The 19,328-nt window shown below is 45.2% G+C and overlaps 1 protein-coding gene across 2 annotated transcripts in view; it reads right to left on the bottom strand.

Moving 5' to 3' along the window:
* GRHL3 (grainyhead like transcription factor 3) overlaps positions 1–18,002 on the bottom strand; it is a 62,110-nt gene extending 44,108 nt beyond the window's left edge. For both annotated transcript variants that reach the window (XM_055000082.1, XM_055000081.1), the window contains exon 1: positions 17,912–18,002. In XM_055000082.1, coding sequence (XP_054856057.1) covers positions 17,912–17,928 — 17 coding nt within the window. In that variant the 5' untranslated portion in view covers positions 17,929–18,002. The remainder of the gene's footprint in view (positions 1–17,911) is intronic.
* Positions 18,003–19,328: the final 1,326 nt, after the last annotated feature.

Genomic DNA, 19,328 nt, shown 5'->3' on the forward strand with positions numbered 1-19,328 from the left:
ATGCCTTAGACAAGGTGACCTTTGTCAAAGCAAAGTCTTTTTGTAAAATGTCTTTTTAAAAAAGCTTTCCATTTCTATTCAATGTGGCTCATGAAAACGGTGCACATGGATGAAGTCAATGTGTAAAGAGCACACCTTCTGCAAGAGCCCATGCACAACTGGATCATTGTAGGAGCCCTCAACAACTCTGAAATTTCATAAGGTTCCCCACTGTACATATGATTTGTCTGAATGCCTGCTTTGTATAACTGTTCTAGACGCCCTAAGATCACAAACTCTGATTTAGGAAATTCCTGGAGATTCAGGGCTGGTGCCTGGGAGGGCAAGAGTTGCCACAGGGTCTACCCTCCAATGCTGTCATTTCCTTGAGGGGAAAGGAAACTGATTTCTGTTGTCTGGAGACTGGTTGTGATTCCAGATCTCCAGCTACCACCTGGAGGATTGTAAACCTACGGTGCTCTCTTGCTTCCATTTCTAGGCACACGTGTGGCATGGACATAGTACCAGAGCAATTCAACAATATGTGGCCAGATCTGTGTTCTCTGAAATGCATTTGGTTTGTGGGAAGCCTTACCGTTTGCCCACTTCTGGAAGGCAATGTCCAGATAATTTTCTTTGAGGCAGGAAAAAATTAATTAAAAATAAGGTTCTGCTCCTGGCAGAAGGGGGAGTTCCTGGCACTTACTATGATCCCCACAGTCCCCCAGAAGGGTGCAACGATGTCACTTCTGGGATCAACATCATCGTGCTGGCTGTGGGAATGCTCCCACGATTCTTCTGGGATCAGCCTGTTTGGAGCCGAAATTGGCCCCCATGAGGCACAGGAGCAATTCTGCAGCCTGTGCAATGATGCCACATCAGGAAGTGACATCACTGTGCCCCACTGGGAGCATACCCGCTGTGTACTTGCCCGAGTTGCCTGGCGGTGGCAGGTGATAGCCGCGTGGCTTGCCACCTCCTGCCAACAGCCAGCAATCAGTAGGCACGGGGGCAAGCCACCAGGAGTCTGCCGGCGACCAGCAGGCACCTCGGAACCCTATCGTCAGGACATCACTTCCAAGGTACAACTAGGCTTCCCAGTTGCTCACTGGCAATCTAGAAGGCATGAGGCAAGTGCAAGGTCCCCTCTCCCACTGGGAGGGTATAGGGACCTGGCAACCCTATGTACAACCTGACAATGGTAGATCTAGGAGTTCCTGGAAACTCTTATGGTAAAACCAGAGTCTTATCATAAAGTTCTGCAATTCCTAGAGCTACCCATTGTCACTTCTATGTTGTACCCCAGAGCGATGTGCCCAGGGCTCATTTCGAGGGGGAACACGCCAGAACACAGTTCCAGAAGTTCCCCAAAGAGGTCACATGACAGGTGGCCCCGCCCACCTGACTCAGCCATGTTGTGCCCATTTCGGGTTGGATTGGGGCCGAAATGGCCTGGATTGGGCCTCTGACAGGTGGTGGATCACTCTTCCGCTCAGTAGCGGCCCAATCCTGACCATTTTGGGCCCCTTTTCAGCCATTTTCAGCCCCTTTTTGCCATTTTGGGCCCAATTTCGGCCTTGAATGGCCAAGGTTAGGTCCAAAACAGCCAGGATAGGTGATGTCAGGGGGTGTGGCATATGCAAATCAGTTATGCTAATGAGTTATGCTAATGAGTTCCTCCAGCTCTTTTTCTACGAGAGGACTCCAGAATGATGTGCCAGTGACAAGATCAGAGCTTTATTTTTATTTATTTCCACTGTCCCTGCCCCACCTGCTGGTTGTTAGGCTCAGCCTGGCCTTATAAATTAGCCTGACTTATCCCATCTACTTTACTCTGCAGAGTGTTTGAAAACTTAGGTTGTTGATCTATATGTTTATCCTTATCTCCCTTTCTTCTTCCAAGGAGTTCAATGCGGCATATATGTTTCTCTCCTCCTCAGTTACATACAATAGCCCTGTGAGGTAGATCAGGCTGATAGACAGTAGCCTCCCCTAGATTGCCCTGAGAGCTTCCATGGCAGAGTAGGGATTTAACCTGGGCCTGTCGGATCCTAGTCTGACTCTCTAACCACTACATCACACTGGCAGTGTTACAGATCCACCACGTTTGTGTTAATGAGCTGCTACTTTTTTTTTCTTCTTTGGCAGGCTAGTAAGTTTTTAATGGACATTTCCAAAGCTGGCCTACACACGTTCACCAAGTGTAGTTCTTGGGACTTTCTGACCTTATAATAGGGATCCTAAGTGCCTGCCAGTAGCAGGCAATCTCCCGGCAATCTACCTGCTTGCCAGCAGGTTGCTGGCGACCAGTGGGAGGTTTTGGGCTGCCCAGAGATTGGGATCCACTCCGGGAACACGTGCGGTGTGTGTGCACTCCCAGCGGACACAACATCACTTCCGGAAGTGATGTTGTTGTGCCGGCCGCAGGAGTCCTCCTGTGCTTCGTTTGGGGCTGATTCTCAAAGAATCAGGCCCACGCAGAATGCAGGACTGCTCCTGCGGCTGGTGTGATGATGTCACTTCCAGAAGTGACATCATCACACTGGTGCCGGGAGCACGCACTTTGCACACGTGTGAACAACACACTCCCGGTAAGTACTGGGTCCCTCCCCTCCCACTGGGAGGGTATAGGGACTGTTGGGAACCCTACCTTATAATAACGATAATAGTTCATTTGTATACCGCACTTCTGGACAGATTAGTGGCTACCCAGGGTGGCGAATAAAGTCAGTGTTATTATCCTCGCTGGGGAACTGGGGGAGTGGTTTACCCAAAGCCACTTGGGTGAGTTCATGACAAGAGTGAAATTCAAACCAGCAAATTGCTGCATCACAGCTCAAACTTTATTTCGACTTATTTGTTTCATACTCCACCTTTCTCCCCAATGGGGAGCCAAAGCAGCTTAAATAGTTCTTCTCTCTTCTATTTTATCCTCACAACAACCCTCCAAAGTATGTTAAGCTGAGACGGTGTTATTAATAAGCTTCTTGGATCCTTCCAGTGATACTGACCTGAGAAAGGTTTATGAAGTATTGAATCGTTTTTTCTCCCTCTCTCTTAACAGTAGAATTCCAAGTCATGCAATGAAACTGAGAGCTAAGCTACAAGTGACGCCTGACACAGGTTGGACACTTGTCAGCTTCCCTCTAGTTTTGATGGGAAATGTAGGCATCCTGGTCTTGCAGCTGTAATGAAGAGCCAAGCTGTAAAACTAGAATGCCTACATTTCCCATCAAAACTTGAGGGAAGCTGACAAGTGTCCAACCTGTGTAAGGCGTCACTTCTAGCTTGGCTCTGATTTGGCAGTAGGTCCAAGAAACACCCACCACACACAAGACATAATTAGGATATGGAACAATTGCCACAAGGCCAATAGCAGAAAAGGCTTTTGAAAAGAGATTAGACAAATGCATGGATGATAGATCAGTCTATCAATGACTATTAGCCAACTGCTAATTGGAGCCTCCATGCCACGTGCAGAGGCAGTGTGATTCCAAATGTCAAACCACAGGAGAAGATCACACCTCCGGGCTGTGCTGGCAGCCTTCTCAGAGGCTTCTAGCTATGCTCCATTGGAAACCGAACACTGGGCTAGACTGGTCCATCTGTTTGCCCAGCCTCCTTTTTAATGATTTACTTGGCTTATGAACCCTCTCACTGGCCAGAAGGGGGAGAAGCGACATCACTGTTGGGGATGGGTGGAGAAGAATGTGCATGTGTGTATGCATGTGCGCGCATGCACACAAACTGAAAATGCTCTCTAGCACTGTCTTCAAGGGAGTTGGTTGCAGGACTCGTCCTTGTGCATGGCCTAGACAGACCATGTATGCAACTTTCTGTCTAGTTGGACCCTACTAAAACAGAAGCTCAAGCATTTTGCCAGGAACTCCTTTTGGGCCCAGTCCCCAAGACCACCAGCAGAGCCAAACCATTTGTTACTCAACAATGATTTTGCTTTTCTATGGATTTGCAACAGCTTCCTAGCCATCTTCAATACTGTGCCAAGGATACAGGGTTGGTTGCAGATCCATTCCAAGAACAGCAGTGCTGTCCTCTCCAATGGACGGGACCTTCTGTTGATACAAAGGTTCAGGGGAAGCCTCCTTGCCTGGGGAAACATGCTACTGTTTGTGGAATGGCTCCGCTGATCTATCTTACAGTATTTGGGGGACTAGTCAATGAAGTAGTCAAACCAGGAGATAACTGTCCCCCCCTTTCTTTATACCTGTTTCTGCACAAATACATTATGTGTGTGTGTGTGCACGCTCATGCACGCAGACTCTTCTTCCTCAAATTCTTTTAATCTTTTTGCCCTCCTAACGTTCGATTCTGACGATAACATAACATTATCCCTGATCAAAGCTGAAAACAGAGACACACTCATTTGCTTAACTGTACATATAATCCATGTCTGTTTACACAAATTTAAAAATCACATACAGCCTAACTTCTTACCTCAGGCAAAAAAAAAAAAAAAATTAATAGCCTCTCTCCGGTGCACACAAAAAACCCTTTCTTTCATTAAGGGTTCCTGCTGCAAAGTCCGCCTTCTAGATTTAAAGACGCAGCTATTTTAAAAAGTGCCAGATAATTCAGAGCAATACAGAGGGATGCCTTCTTGGTATAAATGCCTGTGGGGCAGGAGCAGGGCTTTTTTTCTGGGAAAAGAGGTGGTGGAACTCAGTGGGTTGCCCTCGGAGAAAATGGTCACATGGCCGGTGGCCCCACCCCCTGATCCCCAGACAGAGGGGAGTTTAGATTGCCCTCCGCACCACTGGCATGGAGGGCAATCTAAACTCCCCTCTGTCTGGAGATTGGGGGGCGGGGCCATCAGCCATGTGACCATTTTCAAGAGGAGCCGGAACTCCGTTCCACCACCTTCCAGCTGAAAAAAAGCCCTGGGCAGGAGAAGGAAGAGATGACACTGATTCCAGCTGGGAAGAAAATGTAGGTGCTGAGCATCATCCTGCACAGTGCCAGTTGCACGACCCACCAGCAGGATTGAAATTTGCAAAGCAAATGTAACATTCTAGGAATAATTCACTTGTGTTTGTCTGTCTGGAGCATGCAGTCCTGCTTCGGAACCTAAACTGAGTTTTGCAGGATTATAATAAGAGTTGCTTAATCCCGCATTCTTTGCAGGAATCCTACCGAGAGGTACCAGCTGCTTTTCTGGGAACTGGCTAGTGGACTACTGGGGAACTGTGTGCCCAACACAACTGCCAATTTAGAGAACACACCTGCCCTCAGTTTAGTTGGCAAAGAAAATACGATTTGAAATTAGGGTTGCCAACCTCCAGGTGGGGCCTGGAGCTGTCCCAGGATTACAACTGTTCTCCAGCCTACTAAGATCAGTTCCCCTAGAAAAAATGGCTGCACTGGAGGGTGAATTCTATGGAATGATACACTGCTGAGGTCTTTCCCTTCCCCGAAATCCATCCTCCCCAGGCCCAACCTCTCCAAATCACCAGGCATTTCCCAACCCAGAACTGGGAACACTATTTGAGGGACACACGCAGTATGCATTACCAACCTGTCCAGTTAATGAGAAACAGGTACTGTATCTATTTTTAAAAAAATAGGTACACTTGCAAGTCAAGCCATCAAACTCCCCCCCCCACACACACATAAATGTGTTTAAAAGAAAAGACAAAAACACAAAGAAAGGCAGTTGGCCTGGAAACGGATCCCTTGCTGCCAGGGTGACAAGCATTCACGGGATTTAATAAAAGCCTTTAACCTTTTCATTCCCCCCTAAAAAAGTATAACTCGACATTTTAATAGCACACCTTGTTGCATGACAAAAATTTGCTCCTGGCAATCATGGTTTCGACCACAAAACCACAGCGGGGAGCAGCTCTTGGTTAACTCTTTCAGGGCTGCCTGCTGCTGCCATCGTAATGCACATCTGGATCACCAACTAGGCTAGATGTTTGGTAATGGTGGGGGGGAGTCACACGTAAGGAGTTTGATCTCCACCTTGCTTTCCTTCTGGAAAACAGAATTTCGTTGAAAGGAGTTCAGGCCGCCAGTCACATCCTTCTTTTGCACAGCTGGATTGATGCACAAATTAAATTAACTATAGCACGGGGCCTCAGATTATTGAGGCGCTTCTAAATTTAAAAAAAAAAATCACTCAATGGCCATTTTTCCATAAACTTGACATAGTTTAGGGCCTTGGAATGCCTAAATCTGGCCCTCTGGCCCTGGACTTTTGCCATCACCTGTTTCATGACACAGGCAGGGACGCCATTTGTCTGCTTATGGCAGGAGGCCTCCTGATGCTTTGGCTCTCCCTCTAGCCTAGGCAGTGCCAGCAACCAGCAGGAAGACTGTGGGCATGGATATGGGTGGGGTGGGGGTGGGCTGTGATGCCAGGTGTTGTGTACTGGGTTGAGCTTCAGGCTAAGTTAGGCTCCTAATGCCTTAATGTTCATTGGTTACTTTTCATAGGCAGCAGCCAATCGGTCCACAGAAATAAAGACCAACCAAAGGGCTGCAAATCAGTTACACTGTATATAGTTGATGCAAATTAAGGATTCCAGTTGTGTGTGTTCTTCTTGGTTACTGTTTGAAAGGGGCGTGGGCTATATGTGTATATATTTGCTCCTGTTGAGCCTGTGCTGTCTGTCTGCTTCTGGTCTTCAATAAAGATGTTATTATGAGCTGAAATCCTTACTAGCTGAAATCACTATGAGCAGAAATCACAATACATAATACCAGCTATGGTATCAAGTCACTTCTGGTTAAAAAACTGGAAGTGACATCAGCTTTAGGAACCACCACCACTCAGAGAGAAGTAGGGTTGCCAGGCCCCCTCAATCTCCCAGTGGGAGATTGGGGCCTGGCTCTTACCTGAGGGGTGTGTGTGTATGCATGCGCACTCCTGCAAGCACAATGACGTCACTTAGTGATGTCACCACGCAGCCCGTTTGGGTGCGGATTTGGCCCGTTGTGGGCCCCTGCGGAGCGCAGGAGCATTCCTGCGTTCTGCAGGGGCCCACAACAGGCCCAATCCACACCAAAACAGGCTCAATCCGCACCCATTTTGGCATGGATCGGGTCCATTTAAGGCCGCTGTGGAGCATGGGAGCGTTCCTGCACTCCGCAGGGGCCCACAACGGGCCCAATCCGTGCCAAAATGGGCCCGATCCATGCCCTTTTTGGCGTGGATCAGGCCCGTTTTGGCGTGGATTGGGTCCGTTGTGGGCCCTTGCGGAGCTCAGGGACGCTCCTGCGCTCCACAGGGGCCCCGATCCAAGCCAAAACAGGCCTGATCCTGGCTGCTGCTGTGTGCGGGGGCATGTAGCACCGCAGGGGGGCATGCACTGAAGGTGCGCCCCCCCCGCTGACCAGGTAGGTGGGGGCGGGACTGGGAGGATGGGGGCGGGGGATACCCCGCCCCCACCAGGGGTCTGGCAGCCCTAGAGAAAAGGCAGGCAATGGGAGCAGGGGACAGGGATACGCCAACCCACCAGAGAAATGGGATCCAGCCCTTGACCCTCCAAATGGTGGTTGAAAAGCCCCAGGTTGGAAATGATATCCTGCAGCACCCAAAAACCCACATGTGGCTTAACCACGTTGGGCAATGTTCTGGTAGTCCCTGCAAGCTCTGTAGTAAGTACTGTGGAGTTTTGGGTGAGGGCCAGAGCTTTGCCTGACACATTTATGTTACATCTGGGTTTGGGGGCCGATGTGACATCACTGGATGTCATTTTTAGCCATTGCCTCACCCAGAAAGTTTACAGGGATGAGGGGTGGCGGCTTGGCATAGGGCTACATAGGTTTGCCTCTGATCGCGTACTGTAACAAAGAGGCAGATCTTCTCCTGATACCCTAACAAATGCGTACATTATTTTTCATGGACTCCTGTACACTTAATCAGTGGCCAATGAATGTATACTAAGGTCAATTAATGTATACTAAGGGGAAAATATAGCTGGTCTTGTTATCCTTTCAATAATGGAGGGAGTAGAATAGACTGGACAAATCATGGGGGGGGGGGAACACGATTTTCGATTTTCCCCTTCTGGAAGAAAAGTCACTGGAGGTAGTAAATTAGAACAACAGGAAACAGTATGGGCTAGAAGCATGAAGAGCTACTTTTAAAAAAAAAGTTTTTCATGTTTGTGCATGATAAAGGGAAAGAGATGGCTGAGAAAGTTGTTTTAATAGAGACTTAATGTTGTAAGACAGTTTGGTTCCATATTGGGAAGAAAACTGGGTATAAATGAAGTAAATAAAATAACCAGAATGTGTGGAAATATGCAGGTGAAACTTTTTATTTATTTACTTCATTTATACCTCGCCTTTCTTCCCAGTGGGGGAGCCAGAGCAGCTTACATCATGGTCAAATCCACATTCACCCATTACCCGCATGTTTATCGGATATCTTCCGTTTGCCTCCACTCTGCGATTTTTTCCTCTTCGTTCACATTCCTGCTTCCAATCCGTCTTTCTCGCGCGACCCTCCGGTCACATGGCCACTCGAAAACCGCTTTTTTGGGCGGGACCTTTTTTCCCCGCCCATTTTAAAAAAAATTTTTAGCGCACTTTTCCGTTATTTCGATCTTGCCTTATAAAGAAACATCATTGAAGATAATGATGCCTCTCTTTCCCCCACTGACAGCACTGATGGCTCTCTCCCGTTTCTTTTTTGGAAATTTGGAAGCATGTGGGAAGCTTTTGTGGGCATTTCCTATGCAGGACAGTTCAGTGCCTGAATTTTACTGAAGTTTCACTTCCTTGGAGTGTCATTATTTTGATATTTCGTAATTTCGATATTACAGTAATATAAAATAAAAAAAATAAAAAACAGTTAAAAAGGAAGTTTCGCGAGTTCGTTCTGAAGATGGATTCACCCCAAAATGATTTTTCAAACTACCAGATTTGATTCAGAAACAGCATAATCAATAAATCCAATGCTATGAAGTCAAAAACAGTCTTTTGCAGACTATGGAGCACTTGCAAGTTGAATCAGCCAATAGGAACTCTCGGAATGGCCGGAGAGACAGGAAGGGGGGTGGTTTTTAAAAAAACAGCGTAAATTGCGCATTGGCCCATTCACGGCCACCATGAAACTCCCGTTGAAAACCTGTGACCACATATTCGGGAGAAATGCGAATGAAATGCGTCTGTTTAATGAGGTAATGTGACCGGCACTCGGGACTGCGTGGGGAATGCGGGGAACATGCGACTTCGAATGAGTAATGTGGATTTGCCCCATCTTCCTCTCCTCCATTTTATCCTCATAACAACCCTGTGAAATATGTTAGGCGGAGAGTGTGTGACCAGCCCAAGGTCACCCAGTGACTTACATAGCGGAGTGGGGATTCAAACCTGGGTCTCCCAGATCCTAATCTGGTACTCTAAACACTAAACCATACTGCCTGTTCATGGCATGGAGGAAAATAACATCACCTAGTAAATAACATGCTATTAAGCCTTTATTAAAGGGAGAGATCATTATTTTCCAGGCCCGCTGGTGGTAACCCCGCACAAGAGATGAACCCATGTGTGAACCATCCTTTCATGTGGATAATAAATGCATTTGCAAAACACAGGCAGAGGCTTGTTTGCACCTGTCCTTTGCTCCTGCCATTTCTAGGAGTCCACTTACAGCACCTTCAATGCAGAAAGCATCACAGCCTGGAGCTCTTGCCAGCCGAAAGAGACAGGCATCTTCAAGATATTACCTCCCAATCTAAATGAGACTGCCAGCTATTTTCTCCTGCCCTACAGGTACCTCTTGGTTCAGCACAAAACCTGAGATGGATTTATTTGCGATGGTTACTGCTCTGGGCATGCTTGCAGACCGTCTAGGCTCTGATCCCACACAGGCATACCTCTACCTACCTGGAGGGCTAGGTTGGCATCTCAATGTCTTAACTGGATGGATCCAAAAACCGATCCATCAAATCATGCATATGCAAGATCACATCCACTTTAAAATTCTAAAGCAGTTCAGAACACAATAAACCCATTTCAAGCTTGTGCACCCATACAGTACAATGTGGTTGACATTATCACATATGCACGTTCACATTTTAGCAAGGAATGTCTCTTAAACTTTTGTTTCAGCTCTGTTTGCAAGGCTACTACCAGCAGCCCCAAACACACGGTCCTTCCCTTAGAAATACCATTTTAACATTCCATGAAGATAGTTTCAGGTGGGTAGCCATATTGGTCTGCTGTAGAAGAACAAAATTCTAGTCCGGTAGCACCTTAAAGACCCAGAAGATTTCCAGGGTATAGGGTTTTGAGACACTCAACAGCTTTTATCATGGAAATCTTTTGGTCATTAAGGTGCTACTGGACTCGAATCTTGCACTTTTTAACACATCTGGCTCTAAGAACACAGGAGCCTGGCCAACTCTGCTGTCCACAAAATGCTATATTCCCTCTTTTCAAATAACAAGAGAGGGAGGTAACTGAAGGGGAGAGGGTGCTGGAGCTTGCCGTTTGTCACCTATGTGTTATGTCAGTCTGCGTTTGGCTCAAGTGACTCACACAACAACTGTCTTGGGTTAGAAAATGGCCACAGCATTATGGATTACAGCTTGATGGAGCATTGGCCCAGCATCTGGGCTCAGATCCCCGTTGGCATCGGAGGGCCACCCTGCGGACCGATGCATCTTCCGCCAGTCCCGTGCTGGCCCAACACAGCAAGTGTCATCCCCCGCCCGAACCTTGAACTGGGATTGATCTGCCATTTATGGACAGAAAATAAAAGTAGACAACCCAGTTGGTTACTTAGAAGGGTGTACAGATGCCCTCCAACTACTAGGGACATGTTACACACACTCCACCCTTGTTTTCACACCAGTAAACCTGCCCCAAATTCTGAAAACTCTTGTCTCCCTGCTGCAGTAATTTATTCTGCAATAGTTGGTCTCATTCTTAAGTAATACTTGCAAATAAATCACACTGTCCACAGCATGCGATACGGCAGATTCGTATCTGACTCAGGGATTTTTGACTCTCAAATGCTTACACCCTGAACACTTTGTTGGGTTTTAAGGTGCTACTAGACTTGAATCTTGCTCTTCTACTGCAGATCCACACGGCTACCCATCTGAAAATACGGCAGATAGCGTACCATAAATGGTGCCTTACTATTTCATGCATGCACATTTATGAACTCAAAATGTTTCCAGTCCCAACCGTAGGTTTAAAATTCTAGAGTTAGAGGAGGAGACTGAGATCTGAAGAATGTGGACATTAGGGCAAAAGGAAGCATACTACATTTTAAAGTAAGACCTGCACCCAAATCTCCTCCAGGGCAAAACATGGACTATAGTGTTTTGCTAAGGACAGGTGTCGAAGAGTGAGGAAGAAAATAAGCCTGATAATATTGAGGTAGTTGGAGTACAGGTGGAACTACTTGGTAAGTCCATTTGTGGTCATCTGTGTTGGACTGCCCAATAGAGAGGAGTTTAACATGGTTTTGGACTTGATTTTTTTTTTTAAAAAAAGTAGGGAAGCTGGAGAGAGAGAAAATGTTCCTCATGACTTGTCAAGACAATACAGAGAAGAACCCATATAGATGAATATTTTACCACCCACTTATATCTGATATGTTGTAAAACACCGATGACAGTTAAAGCCTTCACAACCTGAAACCCACATATCTGAAATGCTCATTTCCTCATAGGAACCCGTGATCCATTTGTTGTCCTTTGCTCACCTGTGACTCACAGTTTGCCCTTCCATAGATCCATGCATACCTCCTCTGCTCAGCCCAGAGCCTTTTCAGTCACTGGACCAATTCTGTGAGGCAGTTTTCTGAAGGTAGGGCTGCCAACCTCCAGGTGGGTCCTGGAGATCTCCTTGAATTACAACTGATCTCCAGACTACAGAGATCAGTTTCCCTGGAGGAAATGGCTGCTTTGGTGGGCGGACTCCACAGCATTATACCCTGCTGAGGTCCCTCCCCTCCCAACCCCTGTCCTCCCCAGGTTCCACCCTGGAGTTAGTATTCCTAGCTGAAGAAGGTCAAGTACTTTGGTCACCTTTTTGGGGGGGGGAAGGTATGTGTATTATTTCAGAGCACTTTTAATTGGGGGGAATTATTTCATGAGTTTTGTTTCAGAATGTCTATCAAGCGGAATGAGTCAGTAGTATCAGACCATTCTTTTTTTATATATGATTTATACTGTATTATTTTAGTGCAGGTTTTTTTTAAGTGCCACTAGTCCTGTTGTCAGCTCCAGGATGGGAAATTCCTGGAGCTTTGGGGGTGGAGCCTGGGAAGGATGGAGTTTGGGATTGGGACCTCAGCTAGGTATAATGCCATAGAGTCCACCCTCCAAACCAGCCATTCTCTCCTCAGGAACTGATCCCTGTAGTCTGGAGATCAGTTGTAATTCTGGGAGATCTTCAGGCCCTACCTGGAGGCTGGCAACCATAGCCACTAGGTAATTTTGTGAACTGCCTTGAGTCCTTAGAGAAAGGCAGACTGAAATTAGTTTAATAAATAAATGATGACAGAGACACAACCAAACTACCTCAGGATAGGAGGTAATCAGCTCAAGCAATCAGCTAACATACACACTCTGGTGAGCAACCATTTTGGAAATTTGTTTTGAACCTGGAGTTTTCTCCTCCAGGGAGGGGAACCAGTGGCCAGCAATTGCAGAAAAGTTTCTGGAACAATCCCTCACATCTTTCCTCTTTACCCTCCTCTCTTCCATTGTCCCTTGAGGGGATATGACTCCTATTATTCTTAAAACAAAAATCTCTCCCTTTCTCTCAACATCTGCAGTGAGAGCCGTCAGCTGTCTCATTGATCACTCTCAAATGCTTGCCTCCATCTACAAAGCTATATCTATGAGGTTCCAGGTGATAGAAAGAGGCATCCATTTCGCTGAAGGCCTCGAGCCAGGGATGAAACAAAAACAAGTTCCCATACAGATCAGAGAGAGGAGGGCAAGTGCAGTTTTTTTAAAAAATCAGCCATCAGAAAAATCAGCATTACAAAAAGGGGACCCCAGCCATGAGAGCTGTCCGCTTCCTTTGAAGGTGAGAGTATATAAGCCAGTTGGTTTTACAGAAGAAATGAGCATTCATGATCTAGTAAACTCACACCGTAGTCTCCTTTCTCTGAATTTTTTAAAAACAAAGACCAAACCTCAGCTAACAAGGCGCACACATACACAGACCGGTCTATTAGTTCAACCAAAAAGAAAATCAAACTCTTACCAATTTAAAACTTCACAAAGAAAAACAAACAGCTGAAGCACACTGTCTTATTACAAAGCCATTGATGGATAGCTCCATAGTAGGGAAATTGCCTGTTTCACGTTGTTTTGTAAAGCACCATGACCATATACACCAGCTGCATCAAAGGATGATGATATGATAATGAATGGCAATGGCTTATCTCTATGTGCAAGCATACAGCTTGCATACACTCTTGCAATTCTGCTGCAGAGAGCTTGCCCTCGCTCACCCTACCACACTGGAAACTGCAGTTGCTTCTGACAAAAAATGTAAGGCATACTGGATCAGGTCCTGGCCAGTCACTCTGTCTCACCCAAACCTCCCAGGGATGCTGTTGCAAGGATAAAATGGAGTAGGGAAGATTAAGGTCGCCCTGACCAGGATAGCCCAGGCAAGCCCAATCTTGTCAGATCTCAGAAGCTAAGAAGGGCAGGCTTGGTTAGCAATTGGATGGGAGACCTCCAAAGAAGCCCAGGTTGCAGAGGCAAGCAATGGCAAACCACTTCTGTTAGTCTCTTGCCTTGAAAAACCCAGTGAAGGGGGGGGGTTCACCATAAGTCCGCTATGACTTGACAGCACATTTTACCACCACCATGAACATTGTAAGCCACCTCGTTGGAAAGAAATGTGGGCTATTGGTATCTGAATAAAATACATCGAAAATGGTATCTTGTAGCACCTTTGCCTTAAAGGTGCACAGATTTCTTATAACAAAGTTTCATAGATCACAGAGCCCGCTGGATCAGGTATGCAAAGTATTCTTCTTAGCTGGCAGATATAGGTGTAATAATAATTGTGAACAGTGGACTCAAATGGTTGTGAAATGCAGTAGGGACAGTTTGTGACATTTCTATCCACAAATTTGGTGAAAATGTATACCAGATGACAACTGCAGTGACTGGCAACAACACAGCTTTGCTATGTAAATTTAACCAGGGCTTTTTTTCAGCTGGAACACGGTGGAACGGAGTTCCGGAACCTCTTGAAAATGGTCACATGGCTGGTGGCCCCGCCCCCTGATCTCCAGACAGAGGGGAGTTTAGATTTGGCTGAGAGATTGCCACGCGGAGGGCAATCTAAACTCCCCTCTGTCTGGAGATCAGGGGGCGGGGCCACCAGCCATGTGACCATTTTCTCCGAGGGCAACCCACTGAGTTCCACCACCTCTTTTCCCAAAAAAAAGCCCTAAATTTAACATCTATACGAGTGGGAGGAAGTAGTCTCAATTGAGATCTAAAGAGAACAAAAATTGGAGAGACATTCAAATCTACAGGCTCCGTGGTGTAAGTACCCCAAAAGTATGTTGCAACAACAATGCCGTATCTTACAGTTTCTTAGCCAAGGGCTATAATCCCAAGAACAGTTTCCTGACAGCAAGTCCCACTAAATAAAATCGTAGACTGGTTTAGGATTGCTCCCGCAGACTCATGCTTGGTCACCCTGGAAAACAGATCACAGCGTGCCTGAAATGGCATTGAGAAGGTGAAAAGGGGTTGTACCGCTAAACTAGCGTTAGTCGTAGCAGATAACCACTATGGCATAATCTTTCAAGTTGCACTCCAGAATGACTGAGGTGATTCTTGGGAAACATTTTGAGCAATTGGAAAAAAATCCTCATGAAGCATCATGAGGGTTATATAAACAGCAATACTCTGAAGTAAGAGAGATCTATGTTCTGTGATGTCAATGGTGGAAAAAAACCATACAAGGGGGAAGGGTGTTATACTCCTCTATTCTTCCCATTGCTGGCTTACAACAGCATTTCTTCTCTATTAACCTCACAATAACCCTGTGAGGTGGATTAGGCTGCGAGTGTGACTGGCCCAGGGTCACCCAGGGAGCTTCAACGACAGAGTGCAAATTTTAACCATTCAGACCCAAGTCTGCTACTCTAATCAGTACAGCATACTGGGCTTAAAAAAAAACAAAACGGCAATATAGGAAAGTATGCTTTCCAAAAAGGTAACCAAGACAAAAAGAGAATCTGAGAGCCAAGCTACAAGTGACGCCTTACACAGGTTGGACACTTGTCAGCTTACCACAAGTTTTGATGGGAAATGTAGGCATCCTGGTTTTACAGCTTGGCTCTCCATTACAGCTGCAAGACCAGGATGCCTACATTTCCCATCAAAACTTGAGGGAAGCTGACACGTGTCCAACCTGTGTCAGGCGTCACTTGTAGCTTAGCTCTGAATGTATAACCTTTACAGGACAGAGAGTCTGATCGTTTGTAGAACTCACCCCCTAGTGGCCACTGGCTACAGTATTCTGCGCCTGAAAGATTTAGAAGTTTTTCCTCCCGTGCTGCATTCAAAAAGCTGAGTTTGGCCACCGTCTAAAGCTTTTACACACTTTGGAAGAAGAACCAACTTGCTTTTCACAATCCTCTATGACAGTTATCTCCCCCGTTCAGAGAATTACATCTCACTGGAAACTTGCTTATTTACTTATTCATTTATATGCTGACTTTTTACTTTCAAAGACTCTTAAGGTGAAAAACATACAGCAACAAAGGATTGGTCCAATAAGACAAGTTATTCTTTGAGACATCTAGAACAAAATCTGTGCACACTAAATCCAAACAGCTCTTTATTTGAAGGCGCTTCATGTTTGTTCAAGAATTCTGCAGTTTCACTGAAGAGAGCACAGGGACCCTGTTCTGGACCCCGCAGCTCCACCCCCTCTAAACACAGAAACTCAGATCTGGAAAAGTTAATGCCAGATGTATGTATGGCAGAAATGCACCATCAACTATTATCTCACAACTTCCCGCAGTGCCATAAAAACCACTTAATGGCTGATTCCACACATGTTGGATAATGCACTTTCAATGCACTTTATCTATCATTTGAGGTGGATTTTTTGTTCCGCACACGAAAAAATCTGTTCCAAATGATCTATAAAGAGGATTGGAAGTGCATTATCCAACGTGTGCGGAATCAGCCAATGTTACACATTCATTTTGTTGTATCTAAAATGATAACGATTCTTTTGGCACTCTAAAGATTAACTTTTGCGGGCTAGGGAAAGTGTGTTATGGGAAAGGCCTCTGGCTCAGTGCCTCACACGCAAAAGGTCTCCCGTGCAATCCCTGGCATCTCCAGATAAAACAATCAGGTAGGAGGCGATGGGAAAGACCCCCCCATCTGAGATTTTGGGACATTGCTGCCAGTCCAAGCAGGCAAGATTGACTTTGCTAGACCAATGGTCTGACTCCAGTCTAAGGCAGCTTTGTGTGTTCAAAAGCTTTTGCCACAATAAATGTGCTTGTTCTTAAGATGCCACCAGACTCTCTACTGCGGCATCCAACTACTCCTCCTCTGGAATTTTCTCCCTCCGTTTGTTTCTCTCCTGGTTGTAAACTAAGAGTTTGTTTTCCATTGCCCAATTGTGCAAAGAAAGTATTTTCCAGTGAATCATATGCAAGGCAACTTCAAGGCTGCCACCACCACGTCTCACTTTAACCAAGTCAACACAAGCTTCTCAGAATCTGACAGGGTGATGATCAGCATACATCCCAAGAAACAGGTTTTCATTTGTTTGTTTGTTTGTTTCATTAAATTTATAACTTGCTCTCCCCACAAGCGGGCTCCGAGTAGGTAACAACAAAATTAAAAAATCACATTAAAATCCATTAAATATATTAGTTACATGAAAACATTAAAACCACAAAAATCAGTCCAAGAGGCAACAACTTTGAACAGCGACCCAGAACCCGACCTACAACAGCTTACGGCCTCAAATAAATCAATTAGTCTTTAAGATGCCACAACATTCTTGGTTCTTTCTCCTACAACAATAATAAATAACTTCCTAGATTTAATCCATGATGGGTCATTAGGTACAAAACCCATCACTCCAATCCATGTCATCAGCTCAAGAGTAGATCTGTTGAAGAAAACTGAGACAATACAGAGTAAGCCTGCATTGCCTTGCAGTGGTTCACTGGATCTTGGAAGCTCCCCAAAACTGTATTTTTAACAATATCTGGAACTGTTTTTTAAAAAAAAAACTGTAAAATTTTACCCGTCTTATGCACAGTATCCTGGTTACAGAACCTTCTCAGAATCGAATCCCAAACAGCAAAAAAGAAAAAAAGAAAAAAAGGTCTGAAGAACCGCTTGTCAAATTCCTTAATTCTACTGCTGTTCTTTGTGTATTAAGAAGAATCCTGAATCAGATCCAAAACTAAAACACATCCGTGGAAAACCTGATTGAGAAATAACCTTAAACAAGGATCACATCCAATATATATTCACGTCCAGGGTGGTTTTAATTGAGAAACATCCATAAAATAGACTGTCAGAGAAACATCTCTTTCAATTGCTAGTTCTCAAAATTTAGAAGCTGTTCTTCAACTTATTTCATCATGCAAACTAAGCAAGCATTTGATTTTCATCCACTAAAATCAACAGGAGTTTCCAAGAATGTTTAACTTAAGATTGGATCATTTTTCTTACTTTGTACTTAAGATACCTTATAGCAAACCACATGTGCATGCACGCACATGCCAAAGGCTTGCAATAGTAAGGAGAATATCAAAGCACTCCACACAACAAAATAAAGAGCTGAACTTTCCTAGGTATTTTTCCCCCTTTGGCAACTGCCTTAATTCATTCAAAGGGCAAGCAGTCTTGAAGTTTCTCACCGCTGAAATCCATCGTATGCACACGGGGGGATTACTCGGAAGAATAAAAGCCATTTGACTTACTCAATCTCATTAGACATCTTTCCCACAAAGTTTTCCAGTCCGTCACCAACAATCAGACCTTTCGCCGTTTCTCTCCTAGTACCTTCTAAACAGAGACATCACCTGCAAAGTGAAGGGTTTGATTCATCTTAGAGGTTTATGTGTGCAAGCATTCTGCTGACAGGCAGGCTCCCTCTGAGCTTGGCTGCTGATTGGCTGGAGGAGACAGGTGCCAGAAGACAGGTACACCTCAGCAGGTGCAGCAGTTTTAACCCTTTGCCAACTGGGCAATAAAGCTGAGCCAACAGAGATGCCCCTTTCTGAACTGGGGAGAAGGAGGAGGGAAGTGCCAGGGAATGTTTCTCAAGGGGAAATAAAACAAAGGAGTGAATTATCTTATGAAATAATTCGTTTCATATTAATTATCAGTATTGTGAATTTTAGGCACATTTTGGGTAAAGTGTCCACAATGTCTGCCTGACACTCGGAAAAATTAATTTCCTTTGTCTGTGAGGAAAGAATTGTCTGGTTCTTTTGTGATATGCATCATGTGATAACTATGGTGCAGAGTTGGGCTGACCAATTCCAAAGAGGGACCAGACTTAGCCCCTTTTGTAAACAAGGGAATTTCAGTTGCTTTTCTCACCCATGCAGCACAATTTCCGGAGAAGCTGCACCCACTAAAATTCCCCCTTCTGCATGTTTCTTTTAAAAAACAGCAATTTTACACAGCATCTGGACACTTTACAGATTGATTGGAATATTACCCATGAAAGCTTGCATGGTATAGTGGCTAGAGTCTTGGAGTCGGACTAGAATCTTAGAGAACTACATTCAAACCCCACTCTGTAATAGAAGTTCACTGAGTGACCTTGTGCCAGTCAGTTCTCTCCTAGCCTAACGTACCTCACAGGGTTGTTGTTGTGAGGCTAAAATGGAGTCGGGGAGGATGACATTTTAAGCCACTTTGTGCCACCATTGGAGAGAAAAGCCAGGTACAAATATCTAAATAAATAAATTACCGTGAATGTCGCCAAACAAGAAGAAATTAGACATGCAGAGTCACATGATCTTGGACTCCTCCGGCACCTGAGATGCCTCATCAGTACGTGCACAAATAGGAATATGGGCAGAGTCTGTGCTGGAGCGTTCACATTGCGCACACAACATCTGTAGGCTTGGTTTTGACAAGACACCAGCCATGCACAATGTTGCACTGGTAGATTTTTCTTATTTGCATTGCAACATGTTTAAGTTGGAGGTTGATTTTAATGACTTTTTGTGTGTACAGAAGAGTCCAGATTCAATCTGGAATCTGGTAAACAAGATCTCTGGTATAAAGAAGGACCTTTCTGTGCTTGAAACCCTGAACAGGTGCTGCCAGTCAGAGCAGACAATAGTGAGCCAGTTGATGGTCTGATCCAGTATAAGAGAGCTT

This window comes from Eublepharis macularius, chromosome 15 (genome assembly GCF_028583425.1).
Source record: "Eublepharis macularius isolate TG4126 chromosome 15, MPM_Emac_v1.0, whole genome shotgun sequence".
Lineage (NCBI taxonomy): Eukaryota > Metazoa > Chordata > Lepidosauria > Squamata > Eublepharidae > Eublepharis > Eublepharis macularius.